This window comes from Rhinolophus sinicus, chromosome 5, assembly GCF_057876585.1.
Source record: "Rhinolophus sinicus isolate RSI-liver-muscle chromosome 5, RSI-T2T, whole genome shotgun sequence".
Classification (NCBI taxonomy): domain Eukaryota; kingdom Metazoa; phylum Chordata; class Mammalia; order Chiroptera; family Rhinolophidae; genus Rhinolophus; species Rhinolophus sinicus.
In genome coordinates, this window is record NC_142505.1 from 72,268,776 (window position 1) to 72,281,598 (window position 12,823).

Genomic DNA, 12,823 nt, shown 5'->3' on the forward strand with positions numbered 1-12,823 from the left:
TTAAAACCAAGAAATGCAATACCGCCAGGTTTCATGTGTGGGCCATATTCTGGTATATTTTTGGAATTTGCTGGGGGCCAATTAAAAGTGGATCTCAGCTGCAGTTGGCCCTCCGGGCCGTAGTTTGGACACTCCTGCTTTAGCGCAAGCTCCAAATCCTCCAGCATCCCATAATGCTTTGCCGGATGTTTTCGCCCTCAAACCGGCAATAGCTGCGTCGCCACTCAGGGAACATGGACGCCGCGCGCGCTCAGGGCAGCAGCTCAGTAGGAAGTTTGTCCCTCGGTGCGATCCGGCACTCAGCTGTCGTTGCTAGGCACCGACGTCCGCTCTTCACATATGATTGGGTCTTGGAGATAAGGCGGGGGTTTCGCCGTGGTGCGCATGCGTGCAGCGAAGGATGGAGGAATCGGAACCCGAACGGAAGGTGGGAGCTAGGTTGTGATCCGCGCTGGTGGCGATACTCAGTGAAGGCTGAGGGTTCCGGACTTGACTTGTGTGTCTCTGCAGCGGGCTCGCACCGACGAGGCGACTGCCACAGGAAGCCGCTCCGAGGCAGAGGATGAGGACGACGAGGACTACGTGCCCTACGTGCCGTTGCGACAGCGTCGGCAACTGCTGGTGAGGGCCCCGGGTCGGAGGACGAGTGAGGGCGCGGGTGGGGGTTTCGCAGTGGGATGGTGACCCCTGGTCTGCGGGGTGAGGTGTCTACACGGGAGTGTGGCCCCCAGGCACACGAGGGACTGGCGACCTGATCTGAGAGGCAAGGTAGCTCTGCGCCTCGGGGCACAGGACCCTCTCCCAAAAGCCAGGGTCCTGACGCAGCTCCTGGGCCCGATGCCCCACTCTGTGTTGGGCTTGGCTCTGAGGGACGCTGGTGGAACCTCAGCTCCAGAAGCTGCTGCAGCGAAGGCGCAAGGGAGCCGCGGAGGAAGAACAGCAGGACAGCGGCAGTGAGCCCCGGGGAGATGAGGACGACATCCCGCTGGGCCCTCAGTCCAACGTCAGCCTCCTGGATCAGCACCAGCACCTCAAAGAGAAGGCTGAAGGTAGGCTCAGCAGCTGCGGAGGCTGGGCTTGGTGCGCCCTTTGGTCTGCTGACATCGTCTGCTTTTTTCCTCAGCCCGCAAGGAGTCTGCCAAGGAGAAGCAGCTGAAGGAAGAGGAGAAGATCCTGGAGAGTGTGGCCGAGGGCAGAGGTACAGTTGTAGCTGGGGCAGGGAGGAAGTGTACTGAGCCTCCTGCCCCAACCCCAGGAATGTCATATCTCAAGGGGCCTGGCGTCTGGGAAGCAGGTGCCAGCTCTGAGCACCATCTGTCTCCTCAGCCCTGATGTCAGTGAAGGAGATGGCTAAGGGAATCACATACGACGATCCCATCAAAACCAGGTACCTCTTTCCAGTTTGGGAAAAGGTAGTCACCCTTACTTGGGATGGGATGTGGCTGAGACTGGCAGGAAAACCCCAACGCCAGCTATGCCCCAGGGCCTCTCTTGACTTCTGCCTCCCACCCAAAGTTGGACACCCCCGCGTTACGTCCTGAGCATGTCTGAAGAGCGGCATGAGCGTGTACGGAGGAAGTACCACATCCTGGTGGAAGGAGATGGTATCCCACCACCCATCAAGAGCTTCAAGGAAATGAAATTTCCTGCAGGTACCTGGGGACTGGGAGAGGTACCACACTTTGATAGTCAAACGTCTGTCTGTGAGGTTGTGTCCCATCTCTCACTAAGCTCCGCAGCTGTAATACAGCCAGTGGGGATGGAGGGATTTAAGAAGCAGTTCCTTTCGGCTCCTTTTTCAGTTCTCCCAGCTGTACATAGTCCCTGTTTTGTGCCATTAGAGACTTTAGTGGATAAGTGGTGCTGGCCTTAGACCTGGGTGCGGGTCCAGCCTCCACTTATCCTGGGGCCTGTGTGTCTTTCCCTTGCTCTCTTTCTCTGGGCCTCAGTTTCAACACTTGTAACTTGAGAGGGACAGAGCCCATTTTATAGGCTTTGGGGCCTGATGAAGTCCCTGTGCGACACAGTGTTGTTTCCCATAGCCATCCTGAGAGGCCTGAAGAAGAAGGGCATCCACCACCCAACGCCGATTCAGATCCAGGGCATCCCCACCATGTAAGTATGGACGTGGGGGTTCTGGGGAGGGCGGTGACAGCCGGGAGCAGTCACTAGACAGCCATCTGGAGACGCAGTCCCTGTGTTCTGCCGAACCCGACTCAGGCCCATCCTCTCCCAACAGTCTGTCCGGCCGCGACATGATAGGCATTGCCTTCACTGGGTCAGGCAAGACCCTGGTGTTCACTTTGCCCGTCATCATGTTTTGCCTGGAACAAGAGAAGAGATTGCCTTTCTCCAAGCACGAAGGGCCCTATGGACTCATTATCTGCCCCTCGGTAAGATAGGCTGGCCTGGAGGGCAGCGCACCAGGAAGACTGCCTTCTGGTACCAGCCCCTGCCCCTGTACCTGCAGCGAGAGCTGGCCCGGCAGACCCATGGCATCCTGGAGTATTACTGCCGCCTGCTGCAGGAGGACAGCTCACCACTCCTGCGCTGTGCGCTGTGCATCGGGGGCATGTCTGTCAAAGAGCAGATGGAGACCATCCGACAGTGAGCACAGGCACCCCCACCCAGGGCCACCCCACAGCCGCTAGATAAACCAAAGGACCTTGTGTTTTAGCTACTCACAGATCCTTGCGGAGGCCTCCTGTGGGCCCAGCCCCCAGTCTAATGGGGTGGTCATTTGGGGTGGAACAGAGGGATGTAGTGAGAGACTGTGGGGGCAGCGCAGATGGATTGGGGTCATTCCAGGCAGAAGGCGCAGCGGCTAGGAGCCCGGGATGTCCCGGAAGGTCAGGGTGGTTCAATGTGTAGCCCAGCAAGGAGGTTGAGGCACTGGTTGGACCTGTGCCCTTGCCACACAGTGCAGTCCCCAGAAGACATCACCAGTTGTTTGGGGTCGCAGACAGGCCAGCCCCAGTCCCAGTTTCAGGGATGGTGCAGACACAGAACAGTTGAATTCAGCGAACCAGGAAAGTGAGCCCTTCAAGGCCTGCGGAGGCAGGGTGCAGTCTGAGACCTGTCTGGAGACTCAGGCAGCAGCCTCCTGGGAGTGAGAGGAGGACGCAGCAGAAGGATTCGCCAGGCAGAGGTGACCGTGTGGCTAGGGAGAGCTCTGGAGCACTTGGTTGGTCAGGAAGGCTGCAGCCCCCTCCAGGAGAGATGTGTGCTGTACATAGGGCAAGGTGCTGGGGGTGACGAGGAGGGGACAGGTGAGCAGTAACAGGAAGGGGACCCAAGGGCAGAGAAGGTGGAACACCAGCCTCTAGGTCAGGCTGAACAGGGTCTCTCCTTGGTCCCTAGTGGTGTGCACATGATGGTGGCCACCCCTGGGCGCCTCATGGACCTGCTGCAGAAGAAGATGGTCAGCCTGGACATCTGCCGCTACCTGGCTCTGGACGAGGCTGACCGCATGATCGACATGGGCTTCGAGGGTGACATCCGCACCATCTTCTCCTACTTCAAGGTGCCTTTCCCTGCTGGCCAGGGCGCACCTCCGTCCACTACAGAGGGCCCTGAGGCTCTGCGCTGCCCACCCTGTCGCACATGCCCTCAGCCCCTGCCCTCCTCTTCCTCAGGGCCAGCGGCAGACCCTACTCTTCAGTGCCACCATGCCTAAGAAGATACAGAACTTTGCCAAGAGTGCCTTGGTAAAGCCTGTCACGATCAACGTGGGGCGCGCCGGGGCCGCCAGCCTAGATGTCATCCAGGTGGGCAAGCAGTCCTGGAGGGCAGTCTCAGCTGTGAGGGCGGGGTCTGGCAAGGCTCCCTTTGAAGCTGATTGGAATGGGGTGGGGGGGTCCACCTTGTGGGCACTGGAGGTTTCATTCAAAGGAAACATTCTTAGTGTTTCCTTTGGTGGCAAGAGGCTACTAGTCACCCTCCGGCTGGGATTGGGGGACCCAGCCTCTGGCAGGGCCATGCTAGTGAGGCTGTTCTCAGATCCAGCTAACCTGAGCCCTGTGGTGGCAGGAGGTGGAATATGTGAAGGAGGAGGCCAAGATGGTGTACCTGCTCGAGTGCCTGCAGAAGACACCCCCGCCCGTGAGTGCAGCCAGCCAGGCTGGCCCAGGACACCCCAGAGGAGGGAAGAGGGCAGTAGGAGCAGCACATGGGAGAAGGTCACCTGGGTAGAGGCAGCGCCCGTGACTGGCATTGGCCTTCCTGGACAGGTGCTCATCTTTGCAGAGAAGAAGGCAGATGTAGACGCCATCCACGAGTACCTGTTGCTCAAGGGGGTCGAGGCTGTGGCCATCCATGGGGGCAAAGGTCAGAGTGGCGCCTGCATAGGCATGGATGCTGCTGCCATTGCAGCCCCTTACCTAACCCTGCCCCTGCCTGGCTGGCTTGTCACTACTCCCCAGACTCTTGCTATCGCTCTAACCCCTGCCACCTGACCCTCTGCAGACCAGGAGGAACGGACCAAGGCCATCGAGGCTTTCCGGGAGGGCAAGAAAGATGTCCTAGTGGCCACAGACGTAGCCTCCAAGGGCCTGGACTTCCCTGCCATCCAGCATGTCATCAATTATGACATGCCTGAGGAGATCGAGAACTACGGTGGGAGCTTGGGGGCCACGTGGGGGATTGGGCTGCAGGCTCGGCCCCCGCCCCAGGCAGTGGGCCAGACGCTGTCCCCTCTCTCTGCAGTGCACAGAATCGGCCGTACTGGGCGCTCAGGAAACACAGGCATTGCTACCACCTTCATCAACAAGGCCTGTGGTGAGTACCCCAGGGCCCCCTGGGGTCCTGGATCCCCTGGATCTTCCAGGCCCTGGTTACAGGGTCCAGGGTGGGACCTAATGGTGCCCCACTGCCCCACAGACGAGTCAGTGCTGATGGACCTCAAAGCCCTGCTGCTGGAGGCCAAGCAGAAGGTGCCACCGGTACTACAAGTGCTGCACTGCGGGGATGAGTCCATGCTGGACATTGGAGGTAACTGCAGAGCGGGGGACGCTAGTCCAGGGGGGCATGACGGGAACACCAGATCTACTCTGCCCATCAGGGGACAGGGGGGCTTGGGGGGGACCAAGGTCTGGGGCGTGGAGCCTGGCCCTGTCACCATGCTGACCTCCTCCCCCCATACCCCATGCGCCCAGGAGAGCGTGGCTGTGCCTTCTGCGGGGGCCTGGGCCATCGAATCACCGACTGCCCCAAACTCGAGGCCATGCAGACCAAGCAGGTCAGCAACATTGGCCGCAAGGACTACCTGGCCCACAGCTCCATGGACTTCTAGCTGCCTGCCGCCCTCTTCTCTCCAGAGGCCTCAATCCCCAGGTTCCAGCCGCCTCCCACATACCAGCTCCCTGGACAAGAAGCCAGCATCCGCAGCCCAGCTGGCCTGGGCTGGCCCAGGCCGCGCCTGGCCGCCTGTTCCCTGTGCCCCCAGAATTACTATTTTTGCTTCCCTTTACCCGAGCTGCCATTAAAGTACAAGCCTCTGTGGTCTGAGCCCCAGCCCTGCCTCTGCGTTTCACCTCGTCCTCCCCCTGCTTCCTGGTAGCCTCACTGACCTCCAGGGCCTGGGCATCTCACCCACCTTGGCCAACACCCCGCCGGTCTGGTTGTGGAAGGAGCCGCCTAGCTGGACCCCGCTCTGTGCCAGCTGGATTTGTGACTCAGAGGGACCACATTGGTGGATGAGGGAAAATCGTTGGTCGGCTTTTCGGGTCTCTGGTTGGCTATCTAACCTCCAGCCCTGCCCCAGCCTCCCTCTTCATGTCGGTTGTATGATGCTCCTGGGGCTTCTGGGGCCCCTTGGGAGGTGACTTCCAGCCTCAGGCCCCCTGCCTGCTTGCCCACCTGTGCAGGCTCCCAGGAGGGAACCCTCCACTCTGTTTGCTGAGGGGCAGCAGATGCCATGGGGCAGCCACTCAGGCCACAAGCATTCCGTGGCGCACTGCCCAGCTCAGCCACAGGTGAGTGGCAGAGAGATCAGACTTGGTCATGGGCGGCAGTTACAAGAATATTGGCAAATGCACTGGGATTTCGACATCTGGCAAGGGGTAGGCAGAGGACTGGCACTGGTGGCAGCTCCTCTGTGCCGGGCACTTCATGTGCACAGCCACATTCCTATCCCAGCAGGACAGCAGTTGCCCAAGCCATGCTTGTCGCTCGGTGTGTGTCCTCGGGCCGGTTACTTAATGTTTCGGAGCCGTGATTTCCTCATCACTGAGATGGCAGTGAGAGCGCAAAGGGCCTGGGGTGTGGCGCTGAGGCTCAGGGCTTCCCGGCGACAGTGGGTACAGGCCAATTGTGGGAGACCCTTGGAAAAGATTTCCTGCCCAAGAAGCTACACACCCCATATGTGACCCCCAGTCTATTCCTCAGCCTGTTTCCACATTCCTTCCCATAGGTGGCATTGAATGAATGGTGAGAGGCTGTCCCCAGAATTCAGATCCACACACAGCTCCGACAGTGGCCTCCAGCAAGGCACAAAAATAAGCCACCAGCAAGAAGCAAAGCTTAAAAAGAGCATGTGAGCTCTCCAGGGGCCCACTGGGGGCATGCCACCCGCACTCATATGGGCAGGGCCATGCCATGAGGACTGGGGCACGCTGCTGGGGCCTTTGTGCTCTCAGCATGGGGTAGTCTGGGGAGGCCTCCCAGAGGAAGAGGCAGCCAGCGTCAGAGCATGGCGGTGAGGGGTGCCCTGGAGTGTAAGGACCGGACACAGCACCTGGAGTGCTGGGGTGAGGAGTGCAGTCTAGACCTGAGGGCAGTGGGGAGCAGGAAACATTTAGGAATGGGAAAAAGGTGGGCCTCGGTGAGCCAGTGGTTCAAAGGAGAGATGTGGGTCTGTGGAGTACCCTGTTTCTTTTCCTGTGAGTAAATTTATCCCTGCTTTCATTTCCCTGGCAGGAGCGGGACTGCTCTATGAAGTAGCCTGCTTCTTGCCTTTCCTCAAACAAACGAAATGCACAGGCAGGCAGTGGATGAGGGCAGCAAAGATGGAGAGAGCAAGTGAATATTAGAAATATTCCAAGATAAGGACCAGCCAACCAACCAGGGCTCCAAGTGGGAAAGCAAGGAGCTTGCCAGTCTGGCTGGAGAAGGGTCCTGGGGCAGAGTTGGGGCTGTGGGAATACCAGGCTCCAGGGTGCACAAATGCCCCCGGGGGGATGGGAGGAGTCTGAGCCCATGACTAGGGAGCCAGCCTGCAGGTCAGATTCTCACTCCCGGCTGACCCAGGTGCAGGCATGGGGCATTTGCCCTCAGGTGGTCCAAGGTCCCTGCCAGACACACGTGGGCATGTTGGCCAGTCCAGTCGGAACCCCAAGGAAGAAATATGCCCCCAACCCCTATCTTAACCCCTTTACTGGAGATGGGGTTCCCTTCCCCCAGTCATGCAGCTGCCTCTCTGGACAGAGGGGAAGTGGCCAGAAGGGGAAGTGTGAGGAGTTCCCCTCAGCCTGTAACCAGTCTTCTCAGGCCCTCGGAGTGGTGGACCTGTGGCCTGCCGCAGCCATGGAGCCTCTGGAGACCCCCATCAAGGACGGCGTCCTCTACCAGCAACACATCAAGTTCGGCAAGGTGGGGACCCTGGCTGCCAGGCAGCTGCCCAGGACAAACGGCCTCTGCCCCAGACTGGGACAGCCCACCAAGACCTGGGAGAATGGAGATGGGAGTCAGGGTGGGGGATCCAACCCAATGGTTGGGGTGGGACAGAGCCCCATCCTAACCTGAGCAGGTGGGCTGAGCCTGAGCCGGCCTTGGTGAGACCCTGCCTCATTTACAGATGGGGACGCCGAGACAGGAGGGTGTAAGAACCCAAACCTTGGGGCAGGGCAGAGTCGAGAGACTGGCTACTCCAACAGCATTTCACCCTTCCCAGGGCCAGGCTGGGCTGGGGGGGGGGCTGAGCTGGAAGAGGCCCTAGAGGTGGAGCCCCACCCTGCAGAAGAGGGCATAGCTCCTCCCAGCATGTCATGGGACATAGTGGGGGGGGTTCACCTTCAGGCAGAAGGCCCTACACCCCCGCAGCTCAGCTGCAGCTGGTGCCGGGGCAGATAAACAGTCTGTTTCCTTTGCTTGACACTATTTGCATGTTTCCTTCCTTGCCATGGTGAAAGGGAGGCCTCAGTCAGCACCCGTCCTTGTCCTGTGGCCTAAGTAACCTTTTTGGGAGGTGGGGGGAGGGAGGTGCACCAACATAATAACGGCAGTGTCAGGTGGTCTGTTGCGGCCGCTAGATACTTTACAGACATAGTCTAGTAGAAGCCCCACCCTGGTCTTCTCATGACCTTTTGAGAGACCAGAACACTAGTGATTATGGGCGTACCAATTAGGAAAGCGTAGGGTGGATCTGAACCCAGGACTGACTGACCCCAAGCACAGACTATTACCCCTGCTGGGGTGGCTGTGGTAAGGCCTCCTTCTCTGAGGCCCTGAGGAACTGGGGGAGGCAGAGGACAGCCTGAGTGGCCAGGAGCATTTGCTGAGCGGCTTGTGCTGAGCTGAGCTGCAGGGAGGGTCTTCATCCCCATCCTTATCTCCCCCAGAAGTCCTGGCGGAAGGTATGGGGTCTGCTGTATGCAGGAGGCCCATCAGGTGTGGCACGGCTGGAGAGCTGGGAGGTCCGGGACGGTGGCCTGGGGCCAGCAGGTGACAGGTGTGCAGGTCCTGGCCGGCGTGGGGAGCGGAGAGTCATTCGCCTGGCTGACTGCGTGTCTGTGCTGCCGGCTGACGGTGAGAGCTGCCCCCGGGACACCAGTGCCTTCCTGCTCACTACCACCGAGCGAAGCCACCTGCTGGCTGCACAGCACCGCCAGGCGTGGATGGGCCCCATCTGCCAGCTGGCCTTCCCGGTGAGCACAGGGCAGGAGGGCAGGGCATCCAGGGGCTGGCCCAGGGGAAGTGCCTCCCCCCACACACCTTATTCATTCCATGCTCACTCACATCCTGTCACTTAGCAAGTAGCTGCCAAGCAACTATGAGCCTAGGAAACAGCCCAGAAGCCACAGAACAAATCTCAGATGGCCATACGAGCTATGGGGAAAATACAAGGCTGGGGTGGGACCAGGAGTGAACCAGGGGACATTAGGCAGGATGGTCCAGGAAGGCCTCTAAGGAGAGGACAGTGGGCCTGAGTCCTCAAGGACAACCAACCAGGCAAACATCTGAGGAAACAGTGTCCCAGACGCTGAGGTCCGAGGAGTTTCCTGAATAGAAGGAGCAACATGGGCAAAAGCTCTAAGGCGGGGAGAAAGTTAGTGGGTTCAAAGGGCAGAAAGCAGGCAGTGTGGCTGGAGGCTAAGGAGTGGGAGGGCTGAGAGCCAGCTGAAACCACCTTGGGCCACATGTGGAGTTTGGGGTTTTATTCCCAGTGAGAGGAGAAGCCTTCAGGGACTGAGTCAAGGACTGAGTTTTAAAGCTTTACAGGATCTGTAATGGACCAAAAGGAAATGAGTCTCATGGTTTCTCAAAAAGTGAAACAGAGTTACTGTCAGACCCAGCAATTCCCAAGAGAATTGAAGCAGCTATTCAAACAATTTGTAGTAGAATGTTCAGAGCAGCACTATTCTTAATAGCCCAAAGGGGCAAACAACCCAAATGTCTGTCAGCCAATGATGGATAAAGCAAATGTGGTCTGTCCATACGATGGAATATTACTTGGCCATAAAAAGGAAGCAGTGCTGACACAGGCTACACCGTGGACGAACCTTGAAAACATGATACTAAGTAAAGAAGCCAGACACAAAAGGCCACGTATTGTATGATTCCATTTACCAGAAATACCCAGAATAGACAATTCCATAGCAATAGAAAACAGGTTGGTGGTTGCAAGGGGCTGGGGGGAGGGAGGAATGGGGAATGGGTACAGGTTTCAAAGTACCTAGAGTGATGAAAAGTTCTGGAACTCGATAAAGGTGATGATTGCACAACTTTGTGACTTTATTAAAAGTCACTGAATTACTTTAAAATGGTTAAAATAGAAAATTTTATATTGTATATATAAAATTTTTAATTAAAAAATTTTTAATTTTAAAATTTTGAAAAGAAAAAGGGAAATGAACAGGAGCAAGGAGACCAGTGAGGAACCCACCCGTTGCATTTGACCCTGGCCATACTACCGTGGGCCAAGGTGGTAGGTTCCAAGTCAGAGCCCAAGTGTGTGAGGGGACAAAGGGTAGGGAGGGGTGAGATGGAGCCAGAAGCCTGGGGGAAGAAGCTCTGCCCCTTCACCACTGTAAGCTATGGGGGACACACATGGGCTGGCCTGGTCCCTGGCCTAGTGCAAGGGTGTGGGGCCCACCCTGTTGTGTGCCTCTGCTTTACAGCTCACAGCACCCTCCAGGGGGAGCAGAGGAGAAATTAGCTCAGAGAGGTGCGCAGGATACAGTGTGTCAGGGGCAGAGGTGGCACTGGTGCCAGGTCCCTGGGTGGACTTGCTTGTCACAGAGTCCCGGGTGCCATCTCTCCCATGAGAAGGGATTCAGGAAGAGGAGTGGAGGTGACTCTAACCTCTGATGTTGACCCATTCCCCAGGGCACAGGGGAAAGTTCCTCCGGACCAGGGGAGGTGGAGGCTCCCAAGCGGGGTCTGGTCCCCATGGAGGAGAACTCCATCTACTCATCCTGGCAGGAAGGTGAGTCAGGGAGGTGCAGGGGCAGCCTCAGCACCACCACACCCAGGGTTAGGACCTCTGGGGGACCCATCAGCTGTGCCCTCTGCCTGCAGTGGGCGAGTTTCCAGTGGTGGTGCAGAGGACCGAGGCGGCTGCCCGCTGCCAGCTGAAAGGGCCCTATGTCCTGCTGCTGGGCCAGGACGCCATCCAGCTGAGTGAGCCGGCCAACCCGCAGACCCTCTACACCTGGCCCTACCGCTTCCTCCGCAAGTTTGGCTCTGACAAGGTGAGGGGCTGAGCCTGCAGGGAGTGGGGATGGCAGGTGGCCCCTTGGTCACTGACCCACCCATGTCACCCGTGCCCAGGGCGTGTTCTCTTTCGAAGCCGGCCGCCGCTGTGACTCTGGTGAAGGTCTCTTCGCCTTCAGCAGCCCCCGAGCCCGAGACCTGTGCGGGGTCGTGGCTGCTGCCATTGCCCGCCAGCGGGAGCAGCTGCCCGAACTGGCAGCCTCACGGCCCTGCCCCCTGCCACGGGCCACCTCCCTGCCCTCGCTGGACCCCTTTGGGGAGCTGCGGGAGGTGCCCCTCGGGCCCGAGCCGCCTGGCTCCCGGAGGGTGTGCCTGGCCGAGCCTGGACCACAGAGTCTGCCCCCGCTGCCCGCTGAGCCCGGGCTGTATGCAGCTGTATGCAAGCGAGCCAGTGGGCCTCCACGCGCTGCGGAGCACCTCTACGAGAACCTGTGTGCGCTGGAGGCCGGCACCGCACTGACCGAGCTGGGGGACCCCATGCAGGAGGGACCCAGTGGCCGCAGCGCCCCAGCCAGCCCCATCTACCACAACAGCGAGGACCTGGGCTGGCCTGGCCCCGCCCAGGACAGCAGCCTGGAGGCCCAGTACCGGCGGCTGCTGGAGCTGGAGCTGGGCGACAATGGTGAAGAGGCCGGGGTCTCCAGCCGCCCTGGAACTCATGCGGGCTTCAAGGCCAAGCTGGTGACACTGCTGAGCCGGGAGCGGAAGAAGGGCCCAGCCCCCTGTGACCGGCCCTGAATACCTAGAGCGGCCTGGTGTGGGACAGGAGGGCCGGCAAACAATGGACATCTGGGGACACAGCCCTGCATCCACTCTGGACTTTGGGGACACGGGGACATGGCAGGTGGCCTGGGGAGGCCCCTCAGGAGTTTTGCCGGCCCTCTGGTGTGTAGTGTACAGGTCTGCTGAGAATAAAGCCTTCAGCTCCCCTCTTGGCCCTGCCTTCTAGCCCACAGCCCACACCTCCTTGCTTTAGCTCCTGACATTGGCACTTGGGGTCCACACAGGCACACAGATCCTCCCTCACATGTGTTGCAGCAAACACCAGTGACCTCTGCTGGGTTCTAAGAATATGGATGACCTGGACCTGATCTCTACTGCCAGTGGGCCCCAGTCCAGTCCAGTAGGCAGGCAGGATGCAGATAATTATGGCTCCATATGCAGCAGAAATGAGTAGGGCAGAGGGAGAAGTGAGGCTTGCTGGTGGGAGAGGCACCCTTTGGATGGAGTGTGAGGGGCAGGCAGGGCTGTCCCAGGCGGGTAGGGAGCCCGGGATTTCCAGGCCAAGGGTGGGCATGGTGGGCCCAGAGACCAAGGAAGAACATCTACATAGATGCTCCAAGGGCCTGAGGGGAAGTTGGGGGCCCAACATGAGAGGCCTGATGGTCCTGCAGTGAGTTTGGTCTCATCCTCAGCAAAGGGACAATCAGACTAAGGAAGGAGCAGGTGGAGGCAGAATTTGAGGGAGCCAAATGAGACCACCAGGAAGTCTGAGCTGTGGAGAAGGTGATGGGGGTGGGGGAGGCAGGTAGAAGGGACTTCACCCAAAACCCCTGCTCACACTGAGACTCAACTGCACAGATGTTCTGGGGGAACCCCTGGCTTCAGTTTCCTCAACTGTCAAGGCTAAAACTAAATTACACACCAGATATGCATCCATTCATTTTTAACTGCGTGTTTTACCACGTGCCTACTCTGTGCTAGGCACTGAGGACGTGGCTGTGTTCAGGAGCCCACATCCCAGAAGGAGATAAGCAAGTCTCATGAAGACTTTAGTGCCAGCCTTACTGTCCTCCCCTCCTGCTACTCCTGTCACCACCCCTGGGACCTCCATGTACACGAGCATCATGCCCCCGAGGACCTGGCCTCCTGGCCCCTTGACCACAACGCGGCC

At 58.8% G+C, this 12,823-nt stretch overlaps 2 protein-coding genes across 2 annotated transcripts; both read left to right on the forward strand.

The window, feature by feature from the left end:
• The first annotated feature begins 277 nt into the window (after nucleotides 1-277).
• DDX41 (DEAD-box helicase 41) lies at nucleotides 278-5,511 on the forward strand. The gene is made up of 17 exons (XM_019711036.3): nucleotides 278-427; nucleotides 511-621; nucleotides 890-1,049; nucleotides 1,124-1,198; nucleotides 1,327-1,387; nucleotides 1,516-1,652; nucleotides 2,043-2,115; nucleotides 2,240-2,393; nucleotides 2,471-2,607; nucleotides 3,361-3,523; nucleotides 3,636-3,767; nucleotides 4,030-4,101; nucleotides 4,230-4,326; nucleotides 4,465-4,614; nucleotides 4,705-4,776; nucleotides 4,879-4,989; nucleotides 5,154-5,511. The coding sequence occupies exons 1-17, from the start codon at nucleotides 401-403 to the stop codon at nucleotides 5,288-5,290; spliced, it is 1,869 nt and encodes a 622-aa protein (XP_019566595.3). The 5' UTR covers nucleotides 278-400; the 3' UTR covers nucleotides 5,291-5,511.
• A 1,551-nt stretch (nucleotides 5,512-7,062) lies between these two features.
• On the forward strand, nucleotides 7,063-11,877 carry DOK3 (docking protein 3). Its single transcript, XM_019711037.3, has 5 exons — nucleotides 7,063-7,587; nucleotides 8,556-8,861; nucleotides 10,543-10,642; nucleotides 10,735-10,907; nucleotides 10,987-11,877. Exons 1-5 carry the CDS (start codon nucleotides 7,162-7,164, stop codon nucleotides 11,665-11,667), a joined length of 1,686 nt encoding a protein of 561 aa, XP_019566596.3. The 5' UTR covers nucleotides 7,063-7,161; the 3' UTR covers nucleotides 11,668-11,877.
• Nucleotides 11,878-12,823: the final 946 nt, after the last annotated feature.